The sequence below is a fragment of the Aquarana catesbeiana genome, linkage group LG03 (assembly GCF_042186555.1).
Source record: "Aquarana catesbeiana isolate 2022-GZ linkage group LG03, ASM4218655v1, whole genome shotgun sequence".
In the NCBI taxonomy this organism is placed as follows: Eukaryota; Metazoa; Chordata; class Amphibia; order Anura; family Ranidae; genus Aquarana; species Aquarana catesbeiana.
Window position 1 is genome coordinate 189,921,374 of NC_133326.1, and position 23,135 is coordinate 189,944,508.

General features: G+C 41.3%; 1 protein-coding gene across 1 annotated transcript in view; it reads right to left on the reverse strand.

Annotated features, from left to right (window-relative positions):
* COG5 (component of oligomeric golgi complex 5) overlaps nt 1-23,135 on the reverse strand; it is a 541,624-nt gene that overhangs the window by 64,925 nt on the left and 453,564 nt on the right. Inside the window, exon 16 of the mRNA XM_073619666.1 lies at nt 12,714-12,776. Within this exon, the coding sequence (XP_073475767.1) occupies nt 12,714-12,776 (63 nt within the window). The remainder of the gene's footprint in view (nt 1-12,713; nt 12,777-23,135) is intronic.

Consider the following 23,135-nt stretch of genomic DNA (forward strand, 5'->3'; position numbering starts at 1 on the left):
AAGGTTTTATGTAGTTTCAGTCCTGGCCTTTTATGCCATCCCCTTTCTCTACTGTCTATGCTTAACCATGTCATATGACGCAAATATTTTTGTCTTTCTTACAGTGATGTACTTTATTTAAATTCCAACAAACCACTATGAAAAAAAAAAGACTGAAATAACCTTACTATCTATATAAAACCAAAACAAAGCAGTATTGCACCGCTAAAGCAACCTGCATAAGCTCCCAAGGTATAAAGAGATTAGTTGTTCATTTGTTAAAAATATATGGTAATAGTAGAAAAGTAGATAAACAAAATGAGATGTTCTTGTTTCTCTTTTTACCTTCTAGTGGAAATATAAATACAGGGGCATCTATTATCTATAATTACTGGAAATGTTGAATAAAGCCAACCAAACTGTATTTTTAAGTAGACATTTTACAAACCAAAGGTTGTAAGGTAAATTCAAATATACAGTAAAACCTTGGTTTGAGAGCGTTTTGCAAGACAAGCTAAATTTTTAAAGATATAAAAGCGATGTCATGACACAACTGAGTGTAATAGAGAAGAGAGGTGCCTCTAAGTGTAGCAATATGGTTACATTTAATGAAGGTACAATATTTAGCAACTCACAAGGTTTATGATTCACAGGCACAGTATGCAGGCATCCGGGGTAAAGCTGTCCACATAGACCATAGATCGCTCTACTGCAGGGTAGTCTTCCCGTTAACGATTGCAGACTGACAGTGGTGAGAGCCGGCGGTGCGGGGGATGGTCTATGTGGACAGCTTTACCCCGGATGCCTTTGCCATGTGCCTATTTTAATGATCAACCTTGTTGCTAAATGTTGTACCTTCATTAACCACTTGCCGACCGCCGCACGACGATGTACGTCGGCAGAATGGCACGGGCAGGCAAAAGGACTTACAGGTACGTCCTTGCCTGCCCGCGGGTGGGGGGTCCGATTGGACCCCCCCCCGGTGCCTACGGCGGTCGGCAAATCCTCCCCGGCGATCGGTGGTGAGGGGGAGGCCATCCATTACGTGGCCCCCCCCCTCGCGATCGCTCCTGGGATCATTTCCCTGCCTCTGTAATGTACACAGAGGCAGAGGAAATGATGTCATCTCTCCTCGGCTCTGCATTTTCCGTTGCGGCGCCGAGGAGAGAAGACTGGAATGTGAGTTACACAAACACACACATACAGTAGAACATGTCAGGCATACATTATATCCCCGATCTCCCCCCGATCACCCCCCCCCCCCATCACACTGACACCAAGCAGTTTTTTTTGTTTTTGTTTTTTTTTTCTGATTACTGCATGGTGTCAGTTTGTGACAGTTAGTGTGGTAGGACAGTTACTGTTAGCCCCCTTTAGGTCTAGGATACCCCCCTAACCCCCCCAATAAAGTTTTAACCCCTTGATCACCCCCCGTCGCCAGTGTCGCTAAGTGATAATTTTTCTGATCGCTGTATTAGTGTCGCTGGTGACAATAGTTAGGGAGGTAAATATTTAGGTTTGCCGTCAGCGTTTTATAGCGACAGGGACCCCCATATACTTCCTAATAAAGGTTTTAACCCCTTGATTGCCCCCTAGTTAACCCTTTCACCACTGATCACCGTATAACTGTTACGGGAGATGCTGGTTAGTTTGTTTATTTTTTATAGTGGCAGGGCACCCGCTGTTTATTACCTAATAAAGGTTTAGCCCCCTGATCGCCCGGCGGTGATATGCGTCGCCCCAGGCAGCGCCAGATTAGCGTCAGTACCACTAACACCCACGCACGCAGCATACACCTCCCTTAGTGGTATAGTATCTGAACGGATCAATATCTGATCCGATCAGATCTATACTAGCGTCCCCAGCAGTTTAGGGTTCCCAAAAACGCAGTGTTAGCAGGATCAGTCCAGATACCTGCTAGCACCTGCGTTTTGCCCCTCCGCCCGGCCCAGCCCACCCAAGTGCAGTATCGATCGATCACTGTCACTTACAAAACACTAAACGTATAACTGCAGCGTTCGCAGAGTCAGGCCTGATCCCTGCGATCGCTAACAGTTTTTTTGGTAGCGTTTTGGTGAACTGGCAAGCACCAGCCCCAGGCAGCGTCAGATTAGCGCCAGTACTGCTAACACCCACGCACGCACCGTACACCTCCCTTAGTGGTGTAGTATCTAAACGGATCAATATCTGATCCGATCAGATCTATACTAGCATCCCCAGCAGTTTAGGTTTCCCAAAAACGCAGTGTTAGCGGGATCAGCCCAGATACCTGCTAGCACTTGAGTTTTGCCCCTCCGCCCGGCCCAGCCCAGCCCACCCAAGTGCAGTATCGATCGATCACTGTCACTTACAAAACACTAAACGCATAACTGCAGCGTTCGCAGAGTCAGGCCTGATCCCTGCGATCGCTAACAGTTTTTTTGGTAGCGTTTTGGTGAACTGGCAAGCACCAGCGGCCTAGTACACCCCGGTCGTAGTCAAACCAGCACTGCAGTAACACTTGGTGACGTGGCGAGTCCCATAAGTGCAGTTCAAGCTGGTGAGGTGGCAAGCACAAGTAGTGTTCCGCTGCCACCAACAAGACGACAAACAGGCCCGTCGTGCCCATAATGCCCTTTCTGCTGCATTTGCCAATCCTAATTGGGAACCCACCACTTCTGCAGCGCCCGTACTTCCCCCATTCACATCCCCAACCAAATGCAGTCGGCTGCATTAGAGGCATTTTCCTTATGTCCTCCCGAGTACCCCTACCCAACGAACCCCCCAAAAAAGATGTTGTGTCTGCAGCAAGCGTGGATATAGGCGTGACACCTGCTATTATTGTCCCTCCTGTCCTGACAATCCTGGTCTTTGCATTGGTGAATGTTTTGAACGCTACCATACACTAGTTGAGTATTAGCGTAGGGTACAGCATTGCACAGACTAGGCACACTTTCACAGGGTCTCCCAAGATGCCATCGCATTTTGAGAGACCTGAACCTGGAACCAGTTATAGTTATAAAAGTTAGTTACAAAAAAAAGTGTAAAAAAAAATATATATATATATATATATATAAAAAATAGTTGTCGTTTTATTGTTCTCTCTCTCTCTCTATTGTTCTGCTCTTTTTTACTGTATTCTATTCTGCAATGTTTTATTGTTATTATATTTTATCATGTTTGCTTTTCAGGTATGCAATTTTTTATACTTTACCGTTTACTGTGTTTTATTGTTAACCATTTTTATGTCTTCAGGTACGCCATTCACGACTTTGAGTGGTTATACCAGAATGATGCCTGCAGGTTTAGGTATCATTTTTTCAAAAAAGAGTACCTGTCACTACCTATTGCTATCATAGGGGATATTTACATTCTCTGAGATAACAATAAAAATGATTAAAGAAAAAAAAAAAAGGAAAGGAACAGTTTCAAAATAAGATAAAAAAAGCAAAAAAATAAGAAAAAAAAAAAAAAAAGCACCCCTGTCCCCCCCTGCTCTCGCGCTAAGGCGAACGCAAGCGTTGGTTTGGCATCAAATGTAAACAGCAATTGCACCATGCATGTGAGGTATCACCACAAAGGTCAGATCGAGGGCAGTAATTTTAGCAGTAGACCTCCTCTGTAAATCTAAAGTGGTAACCTGTAAAGGCTTTTAAAAATGTATTTATTTTGTTTCCACTGCACGTTTGTGCGCAATTTTAAAGCATGTCATGTTTGGTATCCATGTACTCGGCCTAAGATCATCTTTTTTATTTCATCGAACATTTGGGCAATATAGTGTGTTTTAGTGCATTAAAATTTAAAAAAGTGTGTTTTTTCCCCAAAAAATGCGTTTGAAAAATCGCTGCGCAAATACTGTGTGAAAAAAAAAAAATGAAACACCCACCATTTTAATCTGTAGGGCATTTGCTTTAAAAAAATATATAATGTTTGGGGGTTCAAAGTAATTTTCTTCCAAAAAAAAAAAAATTTTTTCATGTAAACAAAAAGTGTCAGAAAGGGCTTTGTCTTCAAGTGGTTAGAAGAGTGGGTGATGTGTGACATAAGCTTCTAAATGTTGTGCATAAAATGCCAGGACAGTTCAAACCCCCCCCAAATTACCCCATTTTGGAAAGTAGACACCCCAAGCTATTTGCTGAGAGGCATGTCGAGTCCATGGAATATTTTATATTGTGACACAAGTTGCGGGAAAAAGACAATTTTTTTTTTTTTTTTGCACAAAGTTGTCACTAAATGATATATTGCTCAAACATGCCATGGGAATATGTGAAATTACACCCCAAAATACATTCTGTTGCTTCTCCTGAGTACGGGGATACCCCATGTGTGAGACTTTTTGGGAGCCTAGCCGCGTACGGGATCCCGAAAACCAAGCACCGCCTTCAGGCTTTCTAAGGGCGTACATTTTTGATTTCACTCTTCACTGCCTATCACAGTTTCGGAGGCAATGGAATGCCCAGGTGGCACAAACCCCCCCCCAAATTACCCAATTTTGGAAAGTAGACACCCCAAGCTATTTGCTGAGAGGTATAGTGAGTATTTTGCAAACCTCACTTTTTGTCACAAAGTTTTGAAAATTGAAAAAAGAAAAAAAAAAGTTTTTTCTTGTCTTTCTTCATTTTCAAAAACAAATGAGAGCTGCAAAATACTCACCATGCCTCTCAGCAAATAGCTTGGGGTGTCTACTTTCCAAAATGGGGTCATTTGGGGGGGGGGGGGGGTTTGTGCCACCTGGGCATTCCATGGCCTCCGAAACTGTGGGCAGTAAGGAGTGAAATCAAAAATTTACGCCCTTAGAAATCCTGAAGGCGGTGATTGGTTTTCGGGGCCCCGTACACGGTTAGGCTCCCAAAAAGTCCCACACATGTGGTATCCCAGTACTCAGGAGAAGCAGCTGAATGTATTTTGGGGTGCAATTCCACATATGCCCATGGCTTGTGTGAGCAATATATCATTTAGTGACAACTTTTTGTAATTTTTTTTTTTTTGTCATTATTCAATCACTTGGGACAAAAAAAATTAATATTCAATGGGTTCAACATGCCTCTCAGCAATTTCCTTGGGGTGTCTACTTTCCAAAATGGGGTCATTTGGGGGGATTTTACTGCCCTGACATTTTAGCACCTCAAGAAATGACATAGGCAGTCATAAACTAAAAGCTGTGTAAATTCCAGAAAATGTACCCTAGCTTGTAGACGCTATAACTTTTGCGCAAACCAATAAATATACACTTATTGACATTTTTTTTTACCAAAGACATATGGCCGAATACATTTTGGCCTAAATGTATGACTAAAATTGAGTTTATTGGATTTTTTTTATAACAAAAAGTAGAAAATATCATTTTTTTTCAAAATTTTCGGTCTTTTTCCGTTTATAGCGCAAAAAATAAAAACGGCAAAGGTGATCAAATACCATCAAAAGAAAGCTCTATTTGTGGGAAGAAAAGGACGCAAATTTCGTTTGGGTACAGCATTGCATGACCGCGCAATTAGCAGTTAAAGCGTCGCAGTGCCAAATTGTAAAAAGTGCTCTGGTCAGGAAGGGGGTAAATCCTTCCGGGGCTGAAGTGGTTAAATGTAACCATATTGCTACACTTAGAAGCACCTCTCTTCTCTTTTATACTCTGCAGCTCCTGCTGGATTTTGCTTCTAATCCCCTTGTGGAGGCTTCCATTTGTGGGTGGACATTTTATGGTAACGCAATCTCATTGCTATAATCTTTTTATATGGACTATAAACTGAAGGACTTATGAATAAATGGTTGTGGAACAAATCATTTGAGTTTCCATTATTTCTTATGGGGAAATTCGCTTTGATATACAAGTGCTTTGGATTACAAGCATGTTTTTGGAACGAATTATGCTCGCTATCCAAGGTTTTACTGTATATTGTATGCGCTGAGAGCTTTCAATAGTTGTAAACAGCTGTGAGATTTAGCTGTGAAACCCGAGAAGACTTCTCTTCCGTTTAGGCAAATTTTAACTTTTAGTGGAAGGTGGATACTATGTAATCCTTTTCTGTTCAACCTGTTGACATGATAGGGTACTTACAGTGCCTTGAAAAAGTATTCTTACCCCTTGAAATTTTCCACATTTTGTCATGTTACAACCAAATATGTAAATGTATTTTATTGGGATTTTATGTGATAGACCAACACAAAGTGACACATAATTGTGAAGTGGAAGGAAAATGATAAATGGTTTTGAAAATGTTTTACAAATAAATATGTGAAAAGTGTGGTGTACATTTGTTATTCAGCCCCCCGAGTCAATACTTTGTAGAACCACCTTTCGCTGCAATTACAGCTGCAAGTCTTTTTGGGGATGTCTCTACCAGCTTTGCACATCTAGAGAGTGACACTTTTGCCCATTCTTCTTTGCAAAATAGCTCAAGATCTGTCAGATTGGATAGAGAGCATCTGTGAACAGCAATTTTCAAGTCTTGCCACAGATTCTCAAATGGATTTAGGTCTGGAATTTGGGCCATTTTAACACATGAATATGCTTTGATCAAAACCATTCCATTTTAGCTCTGGCTGTATGTTTAGGGTTGTTGTCCTGCTGGAAGGTGAACCTCTGCCCCAGTCGCAAGTATTTTGCAGACTCTAACAGGTTTTTTTCAAAAATTGCCCTTTATTTGGCTCCAATCCATCCTCCCATCAACTCTGACCAGTTTCCCTGTCCCTGCTGAAGAAAAGCATCCCCAAAACATGATGCTGCAACCACCATGCTTCAGGGTGGGGATGGTGTGTTTAGGGTGATGTGCAGTGTTAGGATTCCGCCACACGTAGCGTTTTGCTGTTAGGCCACAAATTAAAATTATGGTCTCATCTGACCAGAGCACTTTCTTCCACGTTTGCTGTGTCCCCCACTTGGCTTCTCGCAAACTGCAAACTGGACGTTTTATGGCTTTCTTTCAACAATGGCTTTCTTCATCCTACTTTTCTATAAAGGCCAGATTTGTGGAGTGCATGTCTAATAGTTGTCCTGTGGACGGATTCTCCCACCTGAGCTGTGGATCTCTGCAGCTCCACCAGAGTTACCATGGCCTCTTGGCTGCTTCTCTGATAAATGTTCTCCTTGCCCGGCCTGTCAGTTTAGGTGGACAGCCATGTTTTGTAGGTTTGCAGTTGTGCCATACTCTTCCCATTTTAGGATGATGGATTGATCAGTGCTCTGTGAGATGTTCAAAGCTTGGGATATTTTTTAATAACCTAACCCTGCTTTAAACTTCTGCACAACTTTATCCCTGACCTGTCTGGTGTGTTCCTTGGCCTTCATGATGTTGTTTGTTTACTAAGGATCTCTAACAAACCTTTGAGGGCTACACAGAACAGCTCTATTGATATTGAGATTAAATTACACACAGGCGGACTCTATTTACTAAGGTGACTTCTGAAGGCAATTGGTTTCACTAGATTTTAGTTAGGGGAATCAGAGTAAAGGGGGCTGAATACAAATGCACGCCATACTTTTTAGATATTTATTTGTAAAAAAATTTGAAAAACATTTATCATTTTCCTTCCACTTCACAATTATGTGCCACTTTGTGTTGGTCTATCACATAAAATCCCAATAAAATAAATTTACGTTTTTGATTGTAACATGACAAAATTTGGAAAATTTCCAGGGGTATGAATACTTTTTCAAGGCACTGTATGTGTCGTTGCTACTTCTTGACAAGCTAAGTTTTTTCTATGCCTTGAACAATCACACAGTGAGTATGTATAGGGAAGTTCTGCTCAGGTGCACTCCCTAAACTGCACAGTCATTAGGCTGTAGTCTAGCAGTGTTTACAGTATAACAATCTTGTTAGCGTGAATAGTTAAATAGTTACACGATAATTGAAACTTTAAATGGCCACTTCCAAAACAGAATGGTTTTACAAATAGATCTGGGAGTTTGGTTGTCTACAACCGACAGCCAACTCCTGCCCCCTGCTCTGCTGACTTCAGGAACATGGATTTTATAAATAGGCCAGGATATATTTTTACATTCTGGCTACACAGAAGTAAGATACAGTAAGTGATAGATGTTTAATAGCAATGAGTATCGAGCAAAAACACTTGCAGGTTTACTTTAAAAATCAATTAGATTCTTTGTTTACACATCCATTAGTGTATACCACAATGAAAGTTAAGGCACTTTTGAGATTATATATACACATGCGAAAAACAACCAAAAAAAACCCTGTTAAATACAATATAGTTTCCTTCTGGTTACCGGTTTTCAGGACAATATACTGTATACAATAATTCTAGGACCATAAACATATTTAATTAAAAATAGAAGTTAATCATAGCTATATATTATTTTCTCCAAAATAGTGTTCTTGAATATTTTCGTCATTGCAGATACTGTCTGCTACAATGAAATAAAATTTGAAAATAAATAAATGGTGTTCTTGAATATAGCAAATATAATCCTAAACATTAGTTAAATAAAAACTATTACATGGAATATTCTATTTTTCATGTAATCTATAGACAAAAAAGTAAAAAACAAAACAAAAACAAGGTTCTGGCACACCCGCAAGCAAGGGGGGGGGGGGGGGGGTGTGGCGTAACTGTCAGGAATAGGGCACAGTGAGCGAGATCGCTCATATGTCCTGTGTTAACTGTGTTTACTCTGCTCAGTTTATGAATGAACAGGAGCCTCTGACTCCCGTTCATTCATCTTTAGTGCTGAGAAAGGGAATGGGGAATCTGTGTCCTCAGTCCCTTTGTCTGTCTCAAAGGGGAGATGTCAGGGTTCTTTTTAGACCCCTGACATCTCACCAAAGCCCCCCAAAAAATATAAAACAAATATTGTAAAAAGATTCTAAAAAATGAAAAAGTGTAAAATAATAAAATAACTACTGACACCACTCTCCCCTGCCATACAAATACTGTTCACTGCCACAACCCCTTCCCCCCAAAAGCATTGTGAAAAACAATTAAACACAAATTAAATTGTAAAAAAATTAATTTTTAAAAATAAAAAAAAACTACTGACACTGTCCACTGCCACATACCAGCCACCCAGTGGCGTCCCCCCCCCCATCAGGCAGTTAAAAAAAAATAAAAAAAAATTGTCAAAAAAAAAATTAATACTGGCCCTCTAAAAAAAAAATATACAAAAAAAGGGCCTTAAGTGCACTGTGTTCAGACGCCGGACACAGTGCACTAATGGGAAGCGCCACGTCTATGCAATCACAAGATTGCAGACGCGGTGCTTCATTTGCGGGCGTTTAGCCCGCCTTGCGGCACTTTCCGAAGCGCCGAGTAGCTTCCGCCCGGCGCTTGTAGTGTATATCACTATGGCCAGTCGGTTTGATTGACATCTCAGATTGATGTCACTTCCTGTTTTCATTCTCCCATTGCGCCCGGGAGAAAGGAAACAGGAAGTATGAGAGGAACGGACGGACCCCTCCATCTTCGTTGTGGAAGAGGACACCGCAGGACAGGAGAGGACAACACACAGCAAGGTAAGTAGTACCGCTATGCTCCCGCGGAGAATGGGGGAGTTCAATGTGACACAGGAGGCTGCATTTGGGGGACACAGAAGGATGCATTTGGGGGACACAGGAGGCAGCATTTGGGGGACACAGGAGGCAGCATTTGGGGGACACAGGAGGCTGCATTTGGGGGACACAGGAGGCTGCATTTGGGGGACACAGGAGGCTGCATTTTATGGGACACAGGCTGCATGTAAGGACAGACTTCGCTGGGGACACCTGATAGCATCTAGTTGCAGGCGACATAGCAGGTGACACACTCGGGGCTCCCACTAATTCTGCATTATGGTGAGTTGAATGATTTAATTTTATATTACAATGTAATAATAGAAATAATGCGCTTCAATCATCCTGACACCATAACAACCATGGTGCCGGGATGATTGAAGTGCTAACACCAGGTGTTTGGAATATCTTTATCTGCTGATTGTTAAACTTTCTAGAATACACATTTCTATTTTTGTGTAGGATCTGGACCTACTGTCCCTCCACCCCTCTCTCCCTCTCCCTCCCTCGTTCATCTCAGACGCTAACCACACCACCTTAGAGCCACACCCACTATTTTGCTGAAACCACACCGATTTTCACCAAGTGGGAGGGGTCAAAAGGAAGGGCGTTGTCTGGCGCCCCCCATCCTAAAACTTCACCAGCCGCCACTGCAACCACCCCCACCCCCTTCCCCAGAAGCACTGTGCAAAAATATTGAAAACGTGATTTAAAAAATATTTTGCCATGGGGGGGGGGTGTGGGATGCGGGCGTGAAGCTCCCCCTCTCTGAAATGAGTTTGCCACCTCCCTGAAATGAGTTTTTGCAGGTTGGGATGTCGGGTGTGCTCTCTTGCTTATTGTGGTCAGTTTTTAATAGGAGAGCAGAGGGACTGGCAGGAACACGAATGATTTCACATAAAGGAAACAATACAAGGAAAGAGGACACTTTCTCATACAAGTACATGGTACAGCTGGCACATATCAGGAATATGAAGCGTTAGGATAACAAACGCTTTAAATAAATAGGAAGGTCCCTATTTGTGACATGTTGCAAATGCTCTAGCAATTTTTGAGCCATAACATTGAAAAGGAATATATATATAAAAATATAAATATATATATACTCACACATACAGTATATAGATATTGCAAATGCCTCATGTGTATAGGATAACCGCTTCCCGACCGCCTCACGCAGATATACTGCGGCAGAAGGACACGTACAGGCAGATTAACGTACCTGTACGTGGCCCTTTAAGAGGTGGCTTGTGGGAGCGAGCGCACCGCCGGGAGCTCCGTGACCGTGATCGCGGGGGTCCCATGGACTCGATGTCTGTGGGGATACACACGATCGTCTCACAGTGAGGAAGGATGGGGAGATGCTAATGCAGACAAGCATCTCCCCGTTCTGCCTAATGACACTGTCACTGATCACAGCTCCCTGTAATCGGGAGCAGTGATCAGTGTAGTGTCACACACAGCCCCTCCCCCCCACAGTTAGAATCACTCCCTAGGACATACTTAACTCCTACAGCGCCACCTAGTGGTTAACCCCTTGACTGACAGTCACATTTACATAGTAATCAATGCATTTTTAATTGCACTGATCGCTGTATAAACGTGAATGAACCCAAAATCGCGTCAAAAGTGTCCGATGTGTGCGCCATAATGTCGCAGTCATGATAAAAAACGCTGATCGCTGCCATTACTAGTAAAAAAAAAAAAATTATCTATAAAAATGGCATAAAACTATCTCCTATTTTGTAGACTTTTGCGCAAACCAATCAATAAACGCTTATTGCCATTTTTTTTTAACAAAAATATGTAGGAGAATACGTATCGGCCTAAACTGAGGAAAAAATTTTTTTTATATATTTTTTTTGGGAATATTTATTATAGCAAAAAAGTAAAAAATAATGTTTTTTTTTTCAAAATTGTCGCTATTTTTTTGTTTATAGCGCAAAAAATAAAAACCGCAGAGGTGATCAAATACCACCAAAAAGAAAGCTCTATTTGTGGGAAAAAAAGGACGTCAACTTTGTTTGGGAGCTACGTCGCACGACCGCGCAATTGTCAGTTAAAGTGACGCAGTGCCGAATCGCAAAAAGTGCTCTGGTCTTTGGTCTATGGTCCGGGGCTTAAGTGGATAAGTACATTAAAGCACCAAGAGGTAGGTGGCTCAGGATTCAGTTATAAATGGCAATTATCAATGACAACATATCAAGGATGTAAAACAATGTACTTGTACTCCTTTTAGATTAAATTGTATAGTAAGGTAATAGTGCTTTGTATTGTATACATGCTTCTTATTTGCTATTCCACTGACACCAGGCTCTTTTGAAACTTGCACCGAGTTCAGAAACTGTTGGCTTTTCATGAATTCCTCCAATAACTTAAACATTGATTTTTCTGTCATTAGCCAACAGTCAAAAGTTGTTTCTGTGAAAAAAATACATTTTTCTAACACTCAGCACTATAGTTTCAGACCTCAGAAGCTGCTGTGCCACTACTCGGACACCTGAGGTGCAAATATGCGGGTTCACCATTTTGCAACTTATAAACTATAGTCACTGTGGCAATAGATAGTTTGGGGCATTTTGCAACTTTTTTTTTTTTTTTTTGCAACAACTTAGCACCTAATTTTCCTGTCTCAATTCTCACTTTGCACCAATGATAGTTTATCTGGCCCACTGGTGCATGGGTTTTCTCCTCAAAACACCATAAACCCACTACAAGGGCAAACAAAGCAAGCACCAAATGAATCAGAGGCAGCACTCAGTCTGCAGGTTGAGGACCCACCAGAAAATACTATTGTTACAACTGTTTTCATACTTTCAATTTTTTTTAGTAAAATATTGTCGACTAAAGGTTTTGCCTTCTGTTTCATACAAAGTAGGATTATTGTTTTTTGTATAGCTTTGTGTCTGAGTGTTCTTTTTACTTCTATATCACTATTTTATGAAGTGGGGATACTTTAATGACAGTATCTTGTTATACTTTTGTTTACTTTTATAGCTATGCATTGCTTCTTTGGATCCTCTCCACTTCACATGTTGCTTTTGTATGTTCAATAATAGTACATTGCTTTCTATCTGCCGATCCTCTCCAGAATGTAATTACATGACAATATCTTTACTCAACTATCACGCATAATTCCAATATTTGCTGTGTACAGCTCGCTTACAAGTCTTCGAGCGAGATTCTAAAACAAACATTCATCTGCTTGCAATTTTTATTGCATTCATTCATGAGATCAAAAGGACTTATTACCTTCATGGCAGCAGTTATATTCTGTTCTGCAGCAGCCGGGAGTAAACTCTGACCCAAAATAACCTTAAAGAGAACAAAAAAAAAAGTGGTGATGAAAAAATGTATTGATCGTTCACCATAACTCATTCAGTTGAAAATTGCGGTATACAGGTTACAGAAATAGCTGTGTAATAACATAACAGCACACTGGAAAACAAATGTATATATATATATATATATATATATATATATATATATATATATATATATATATATAGAGAGAGAGAGAGAGAGATACACACAATACATTATATATATATATATATATATATATATATATATATATATATATATATATATATACACACACACCATAAGACTGCTGTTGAGTGAAAATAAAAACTATTGTAAATATTAATGTTTCTATTAATGTAATCTGATGCTAGGATGCACTGCATCTAGTATTTTTGATATGTATGGAGGCCACATAAAACAGACCAAGTGGTCCATCGAGTCTGTCCAAATTTTTTATTTTCATTGTAATTTTTTTTTTTTACTTTTTTGTCTGGCTATAGATCAATGTATGTTCAAAGCATGCTTGAATTCACTTACTGTTAGACCCCTTTCACACTAATAGCGCTCTATTAGCGTCGCTTTACCGTCATTTTAGCGGCGCTATTCGGCCGCTTTTAACCCCCGCTAGCGGCCGAAGAAAGGGTTAAATGCGCCCTAAAGGCACCGCTGCTGAAGCACTTTGGCAGCGCTGCCCATTGATTTCACTCGGGCTTTCACACTGGGGCTGCAGGAGAGGCATTTTTCGGGCACTTTACAGGTGCTATTTTTAGCCCTTTAGCACCTGAAAAACGCCTCCAGTGTGAAAGGGGTCTGCAAGCAGAACTAAACCCAATAATTTAGCAGTTTAAAAAAACAGTTACGGGAATGTAACTGTCACATTTGCTTGGGTTCTCAACCAAACTGTCAAAACCATGAAATGGCTGGTGTCATAACTGATCACACTTGCAAAACCATGGCAGTTGCAGATGAAACAGAGGCCAAGATGGCAACTTCCTTGGCTGAAAAGGTTTGGAGGGTTTAGTTCCACTTTAAAGAGTAGTCGATGCGTGGTATAAACTTCCAGAGGAATAGTGAGTTAGTTAAACCTCTAAAACCTTCCCCCTTGACAGTTTGAGGTCATGCCCCCAGTGTTCTTGATCTTGGCTTCATAATAAAAATACTGCCTTCCTGAACCCTATTTACACCCTTATTAAAGTATTTGAAGGTTCAATCAGGTCTCCCCTTTCCTTTCTTTCCTAAAGACTGTACATACTAAAAAAATTTTTTTCTTAAAATAAAAAAGATGTTATGCTTACCTCCTCCTCTGTCTAATGATATTGCACAGAGCGGCCCCTTACCTCCATTTTGCCAGTCCTCCACTGGTGCTCTCCGATTCTCCCTGCTCTAGGTGCCTTCTTAGCAAGTCAAGTGCTAAGAGGGCACTTGTGGACTCCCGAACCAGGCTGTGTACATCCATAGGTGCAAACACAGCACTGGTAAGCCATGTCTCTGCTTCCTCCTCACAGGAGTTTGACTCACAGGAGCAGGAGCCTTTGGCTCCTACTGCTCTCAGTAGGTGATACCAGGAGGTGAGAGGAGCAGTGCTGCAGCTGGGACAGTGCCGGACGAGGTGAGAAGAGTTAGGTAAGGGTTTACAGATGGGGATGTAGAACAGGTAATGGCGCATTTCTTACCTTACAGTGGAACCCAACCCCCCTAAAAAAATGTTTTTCCTCCTCTGCCTACCTGATGCAGTGTTCTGCACAGGAAGGATACTTACCCAGCTAGTGGACCCAGCGTTGTCCCACTTCATCTTCTGCCAAGATGTCATTGGGAGGCACAGGTACTCCTCCTGTTGATGCGCCGCTAGGCCTGCCCCCTCCTGCTTTAGTGAATGGATGCTCCTGGTACCTCTCAGGATATCATGTCACAAATCCCGAGAGGCACCAGTGAGCACTGACGTCATTCTCCTAGGCGAATGACAGAAGAGGGGTTGGGTTGGGAAGTAAACAAACAAAAGAAGGAAGAAAAAAAGAAATCAGATAGCTGTGCAGCAGGGGGAAAACACATCAGAAAGTCTTGCTTTAATGAGGGGATGCATTAAGGTTCTAAATTAACGTTTTTAATTTAGAACCACTTTAAGTTCCTGATATGTTTTAGCCCCCAGACCTTTCAACATTTTTGTTGCCCGTCTCTGATCTTGTTCTATCTTATCAATTTTTTTTTTTGTAAGATAGGTCTCCAGAACTGGACATAGTACTTTTAAATTTGGTTTAACTAAAGATCTATTTAGAGGAATCAGAACCTCCTCCTTCTTGCTGGTGATCCCTCTAGTGGTACACCCTAGAATTCTATTCTCTTTTCCTGTCTGGTTATACTCTTTGCTCATTTTGCAATCACCTGAAATAAGTACCCCAATTTTCTTTCCTCTGTATTTAAGGCCAACACTGTACCCCCAATATTGTGTTCTGTCAATTGATTTTTCTCCCCTAGGTGTATTATTTTAAATTTAAAACTTTGAACTGCAGTTTCCACTGCTTTGACCAATGGACGATTGTTAAGTTGCTCTTATAAATATTACCTCACCGCTATACTCCTCTATCCCTTGTTAATGTTCTTTTGACTGAAACACGTTGGGAGCTACAGAGGTAAATATATGATATTTATATGGATAGCGCAACACTTTTTTTTGGATTAATTCATTTATGTATTGTTTAGGTGGACATACTGTGAGTGCAGCCTACACCGATCTAATTTAATTTACATATTGTTTGGTTACACTGTTTGCGCAACTATTTTTTCACTAATATGCGGACAACGGTGACCAGTTGCCATAGGTTGGTGCATTTTTAACATCACCCTTTCTTTACGCACTGTTTTATTAAGTCTGTTAAAGTTCAATTTGGAAGAGAACATGTAAAGGAGATTAATAATAAAAACATTTGCAATAACTATAGTAACAAAAGTTGCAAATGCCAAATACTTTTTTTCAGATTAAAGACAAATGCAGGACACTTATGTGAAAAACTATAGTATAAAATCAATAAGCATAACAAATGTCAGGAGCAAGTTTCTTCAGAAAGAATAATATCTGTAAATTCATGTATGTTCACAATGTGAAGTAAACAAGATGGTGAGGGGAGAAGACTAAAGTGAGATTAAAGCTCTGAAACAGAACGAAGATCAAAAGGCCAGATGTCATATACAGCAGAAGCAAAAGTGAATAAAGGCTAGGATGCAGGAGTAAGAGATAAGTTGACATGTGTGAGGAGAGAACTGCCTTTACCTTTAAGGGTTCACATAATGTTGCATGTAACATTTCAGGTATAAGAACAAAACTACAATTTCACATTACAGAGACATTAAGATGCTATGGATATTCCAAATGGTGTGCTGGGCCTGACCTTCACCTCCACAGTCATAACTCTTTTGCATTAATGTACAGTGACTGAAGTAAAGTTTTCCTTGCTAAAAGCTGCATAAGAGGAAAATAAGAGGAAATTGGAAAAGAGAGCCCAATTACTTAAAGCGGAGTTCCGGCTGCTTTTTTTTTTTTTCAAATTGATCCTAGCATAATTCATTATTAAATAAAAAAAAACGATTATATATTGCTAATAATGCATATTGCTAAGATATACTTTTAACACTCACAAGTTTGTCCCACCTGGTGTGGCTGTCATGATTGTGGGCATGTGAAGCCCAATCAATAACTCTTCCGGGATAAGCTTAGGAGAGACGCATGCTGGGTAACCAGCATGCACTTTGATCTCGCGCATGTGTGATTCACCGGCAGCCTTAGGGACGATTGTTTCTAAAGTTGTTCGTAAGAAGCATTTCAAGGTCCTGGAGTGGCTTAGCCAGTCTCCAGATCTCAACCCCATAGAAAACCTTTGGAGGGAGTTGAAAGTCTGTGTTGCCCAGCGACAGCCCCAAAACATCACTGCTCTAGAGGAGATCTGCATGGAGGAATGGGCCAACTTACCAGCAACAGTGTGTGACAACCTTGTGAAGACTTACAGAAAATGTTTGACCTCTGTCATTGCCAACAAAGGATATATAACAAAATATTGAGATGAACTTTTGATATTGACAAAATACTTATTTTCCACCATAATTGTAAATAAATTCTTTCAAAAATTAGACAATGTGATTGTCTGGATTTGTTTCCACATTTTGTCTCTCATAGTTGAGGTATACCTATGATGACAATTACAGGCCTCTCTCATCTTTTTAAGTGGGAGAACTTGCACAATTGGTGGCTGACTAAATACTTTTTTGCCCCACTGTATCCATAAATATTTTAAGATCTCCTTGGTTGTTATGTGGAACCTCTTGTTTATAGTTTGTATTTTAATGTATCTTTTTGTTTTAGTACTTTTCAATGTTTTATTTGTCTTTTTTAAACCTTGTTCAGAAAACATCAGCTTTAATGTACTGTCACAGACCCAGAAGTTATTGCAAAAGTTTCTAGGCATTGTTAACCAACCACAACTGGCTTCTTTTCAGGTATTTTTAACCCACCACACCTGGCTTCCTTTTACTCTTTTGTCTATGCTTCCAGAACTTGTCTGACAGTTTGCTTGGAACAGATATTGTATGATAATGTACCGTTTGATGACATCTGTCAATTGTCTCTATGGTAGAATTTTTTTTTATTAAAATTTGATTATAAAAAAAAAATGATGTATAGATGATGATTTCCTTCCAATTTTTGAGATCCACCTATCTGAGACATGCCAAACATGTTATACAAACATCTGAAGGTCTTCCATGGCAATCAGATTTCAAAATGTATTACATGTTTTATGTCTGCTTATTATTTTTAAATAAATAAAATAGGGTAAGAAGCTTAGAAACACTAATTGGATCTCTAGAGCAACTGTTTAGTGGATCCACTCCCCCCCCCCCCCTTAGTGTTCCATCAGTTCATCCTTACAAGTAGGAGATTGAATTTCGTGGATCAATATAAAAAAAAAAAGGTTGTGGTCATATCATTATTGATGTTAAATGGTTTCACACGGACAGGTGACCAAATGAAAAGGCAACAAAGGGCACATTTGTAGACACAAAGCCTAGTACAGGGACACAAACAAACATTTTTTTTTACAATTTCCAGTTTAAACATATCAGGTGATTGCTATACTTACTGTAATAAAATTGGGAAGAGAAATACATATAAATAGGGATAACACCCTTCCAGGAAGTCCCATCCTCAGGTACCCTTCCACGCACCCGAGTATTGAGGATGTATCCCCCTTCAGGTATCAGTCTGTATCAAAAAGATACCTTGGCACAGACATGGTCATGCAATGGTTTCTAGGAAGTGGAGTTCCGCTCAGAGCCGAGACACCAATAAACCCCCCTTCTGTGGTGGTGTAATATATTATGCAGGTGACAGTGATAATAAATTGTCAACAAACAGCAAATGAATGGCAAACATGCCCAAGAGAAGAACAACTAGAAACAAAAAATAAAAAAGGGCTGCCTGAAGCACCTGGAGACAAACTGGCATCCGCTGTGGCCTGGATGCCCGCTTACAGCATGGGTGCTCAACCTGTGGCCTTCCAGTTGTTGCGGAACTACAATTCCCATCATGCCTCTGCCTTGGGAATCAAGATTGAATCGGTCATCGGCTTGCAATGCCTCATGGGGCTTGTAGTTCTGTAACAGCTAGAGGGCCACAGGTTTAGCACCCATGACTTACAGAGTTGAGAAACTGAAGCCTGATGCCAAAAGTCTCAAGAAGCACTGATGCTCTTGTAAAACATGCTTTGACTGAAAAAGAGGGACATCACCCAAAAGGGTTTAGATCTCCTGAAGGATGAGCTGTTGAATCCACTTTGCAAAAGAGAAGCTAAAAGCTATAGGGAATCACATACACAGTCGCACTGATAAAAGAAAGCTGTAGTAAAGAAGTAAACTTGAACAACATGCACAGCATTCAAGCAATGAAGAGGAACCCACTTAGGATGTTTAGGAGCCAGACAGATGGGAAGGTAAAACAATGTTCTGGTAAGGTAAAAGAAAAGTGGTATTGTACTTCTGCAAAACAAGAAAGGGGTCCTTACAGGCCAAAGCCACCAAAAAAAGAAGGCAACCTTCAGGAGACATAGAATGTGCAACACCCTGTACAAAGGAGCAAGAGAGCAGAGGCCTCTGGAAGAGATCTGCCAAAGTCCAGACTTGACTCTTGATGGTACTTAAGGCTAAGTGCTGATTCAGCTTGGGCTGGAAAAAGGACAGGATTCCTCCCATGGAGTACTTCCTGGAATGGATTTTCCTTGCCTTATACTAGGCATAGTATGTCCTCCAAGTGCAATGGTAGAGCTTGCAGGAAGTTGACTTCCTAGCCTTCAAGAGCATATGGTATGACCTTATCCGATATAGGCCCCTGTCCCTCAGAACCTGGGCTTCAACAGCCGTGCCGTTAAAACCAGTGATCAAGAAGCAGGATGGTAAACTGGCCTATAAAACAAAGTCCAGATAATTTAAGCCCATGGAGAGTCAGCCAGGAGTTTTACCACAACAGAGAACCACGTCCTCCTGGGCCAGTTCAGTTCAATGAGAATCACAAGAAAGCCACCCTCCTCAGAGGAAAGAAGAAAAGGTATACAATAGATCAGGTTGAACTGATCCCAATGTGTCACCAAAGCATCCACTGTGAAAACTCAAGGGTCCATGGACCTGGTGACAAATCTGTCCAGTCGGTAATGGACCTGGAGGCATCCACTATTTGTGACAGAGCTTGCAAGACCTCCAGGTGAATAGCGCATTCTCCAGGGTCCAGATGTTTACTGAGTAAATCTGCCTGTCAATTTTCCATGCCCGGGACGTGTTTCCCTCCGAGCTGCATGATTTCTGGTGCCTCTGTGATGATTGATGTAGGCAACCACTGCCTGAACCCTGGCTTGACAGCCTTGTAACTGAGAGATCCAGTGTTGAAGGGACAACTGATTAGCTCTAAGCTCCAGAATATATTTCTCTGATCACCAAGTCACCTGGACCAGGAAGGCCCCCAGAACTCCTCTCCAGCCTGGAAGATTGGCATTCGTCACAAACACCTTCCAGCCCATCAAGAGAAAGGATTTCCCTGATTTCATGGTACAAATCCACCATGCCAGAGCAAACATGGTGCTGCTGGACAGGTAAATGTGTCTGTCTGTTCCACGATGTTTGAATGTTGGAGTTGAAATCGTCTGGAGTAAAACTGTATATGGACTGCCTTGAAGAACACCATAAGACCCAGGACCTTAAACTCCAGTGTGTCTATTCTCAGGTTCAGACTCTGGACTGCAGAGTCTGAACCTGAGAATAGACACACTGGAGTTTATCCTGGGGAAGAAAAACCCCGAACAACGCTGTATAAAAAAAAAAAATCAGGTCCATATGTAGTCTGAACACTAATTCAGATCCAGTGCTAACTTCTTGAGATTCAGGATCTATCTGAAGGACTAATGAGTCTGCGCTGTCGCTGACACTGGCTGACAGATCCCCCTCAACAGGAGGTCATCTTGTATCCCATGATGGGAACACTGTGAGAACAGAACAGGGGCCAGCACCTTGGTAAAAATGTGGGATGCAGAAGCCAGTCCCAAAGGAAGGTCCACTGAAAAATGCCTACAGATAGCATTGATGAGCTGGAAAGATAGGAATGTGCAGATAAGCATCCTTGATGCTCACAAAGGCCAGGAAATCTCTAGAACGAAGAAAAGCAGATTCTATTTGGAACATTTGCACCTGAGGGATACTGTTGAGAAGTCTTAGAAACTTTCTGGGACCAGACAGCTGGGAAGGCTAGCAGACATATCCCCAACTAGCCAAGGGGGGGGTGCATTTTCAATGTGAAGATGGCTTACTCCCAAGGTTTGGCCAGAGGCTTAAAAGAGAAGCAATTAACACTTTATCAAGAAGCAGGGGGTTTTCCCTGCTGGAGAATTTGCATTTTTCTCTGGCAAAAAGAACTCTTTCACCCCATGTGACTTCCCTGATTTAGGTGTCTAAGTATTAGCCTAACAGGCATTACCCATCAAAGGGATACACTTCAGAAGCATCTTGGAAAAGAAGCTCCACAGATCTTAAGCCAAAGGATCTGTCCCATATAGACCAAAAAGGAGACCCATCTTATAACCTCTTGCCCATTTGATTTTTGTCAATGGAACATGCTTAACAGGGGCCCTCAAGGCTTTGTTAAGGCAGGAAATGGCAGAGTCCATGACAGGGACAGTCTACTTTTTTAAAACCCATCCTCAATAGGAAGTTGCTGGGCATAACATTTGGGGGGGGGGACAACATCTCAGTGTAAGGCTAGTCACCATACAACATAGGCTGTAAAAGAGTCAATAGGGAACATTTTGGATTGTTGGGGTGATTCAGGGAACCCAGACTAGTAACTTTTAAGCAAGGTCAACACAGAATGTTCTAAATTTAGACAAGTGCATATTGGGTCCACAAGGACAGAAATAGCATTCTTGATTTGGGGAGAAATATCACCCAATAGGTTTCATTCTGTGATGAGTACTCTGGACACAGACCAATCATCTTTTTTATCATTAGCAAGCATAAAATTAAGTACCAGAAGATCAGGGGGAGATCCTGGGTAGAGCAGAAGGGGCTTGATGGACATTGGCCTGAGGCCTTCAGAAGGGCAGAATTTTCTCCCATAAATTCAAACATGGTAGTAAGTTCCTCCTTGGATTAAAAATGAAAAGGGGGTGCCCTCAAAAGGGCAGAGTCCCCAGAAGCAGATAAAGACTCAGTATGGGGGTAAGGTCTGGGCTAGCAAAGTCAGAGTCTCAGAAGGGGAAGCTGGACAAGTGCTGCCATAGCCCACAGGCCCGGCTCCCCTGCAACTAGATGTGCTATGTGTGTAGGCGAATAAAACTTACAAGGGGATATCTCAAACTAAACTACAGAGCAGTAGGGGTGTGCCTTACATTTGAAGTTACCTGCAGGCAGAGGCCCAGTGTATGCAGTGAGTCACTTGTTCTTCCCTTACCACTTGCTGTCTTGTCCTGGACCAGTATAGCACCCTGCTGCTACTTCGCACGCTGCACTACATGCAAAGGTGAGTGCCCAAATCAGGATTCAGTGCTTGAAGCAACATTACAGGTTGGCCCCACATCTTCATCCAGGCAGGGTCTGGGTATAGTCCCCAAAGCTTAGTTGAGGAGTGCCAGTCCTGAGGTGCAGTAGTGCAAATGTTGCAGCTAGGAAACTAACTTGCTAGAAGTCTTGCAGAAAATCCCAGAAGGAAAGAAGAAAAAAATGCAAATGCTTCTCTCAGCAGAGAGAGAATTCTTTTACCTAAGAGGTAAGTGTGAGAGTGGTTGGGGTTATGCCTGCTGCCCCTTTGACTTTGCTTTGACAAGGTCCACTCACCTAAAGATAACTGCATACCCATTGGTTCAAGAATATGATCCTGTGCCCTGTGATGTATGATTAAGAAATAAAGATCCCTCTTCAGTAGTGTACAATGGTTACTTACTAGAACAAGCTCCTACATTGCATCTTCCCTCTTCCGTCTGGCTAGAACTGTATTCCTGTTGGACAAAGGAAAACTACCTGACAGACAGTGCCAGTATTATTCAAGTACCAGGGGCTGGAATGCAGTGTCCTAGCACATAGCACCTTGCTTCCACTTTGCACTGTGTCCACTGGGACCTCACAGGCTGCAACTGAAGGCCCTTAAAGAATGCAACTGTTGCTATTAATGCCTGTGTATAAACAGCTCCACTTCTTGTCGACTCTACATTAAAACTGCATGTAAAATGTAAATATGTCTCCGAACTCGACTAAAATGTTCACCAAGGTGTGGCCCAAGCGGCTTCAGGATGATTCCACAGGTTGATTGTAGAATGTAGAATGTTTCCTCTTGCTTAATGTGTTCATTTATTCTTCATGCAGATTGGGATGTAGGGGGAGAGTCATATGAAACATAAACTTGCCTATGCCTGAAAAGTACTGTTTCAGTTCATACTGCTTTTATGCAATTTGCTTGAGACACACACAAAAGAGCAGGTTTTTGATTTTTGTGTTTTTTCTTGTCAAATTTGTTTATTGAATTTTAACAATTAGTATACATAAGAACATATGGTGGCAGCAAAAGAAAAGATCACATATATGTCAGCAACATGATGTGCGGGTAGCTGTGGGCTGCCCTGCCATACTAGACCATGGCCTAAGTTAAATGAAGAAATACAGCTCCGAGAACAGCTAAACTTCAAGAGTGGAAGTTCAGCACACCTCAGTATATGCACATCACAACTGTACTCAACCAGAAGTTTGCCCTAAAATTGGTGTAGGTAAGCAATCTATTTTAGATAAATATTTCAACATAGTATGTGTCTAAATAACTTATGTATAATGTGCAAATAAATGATTTGCTTCAAA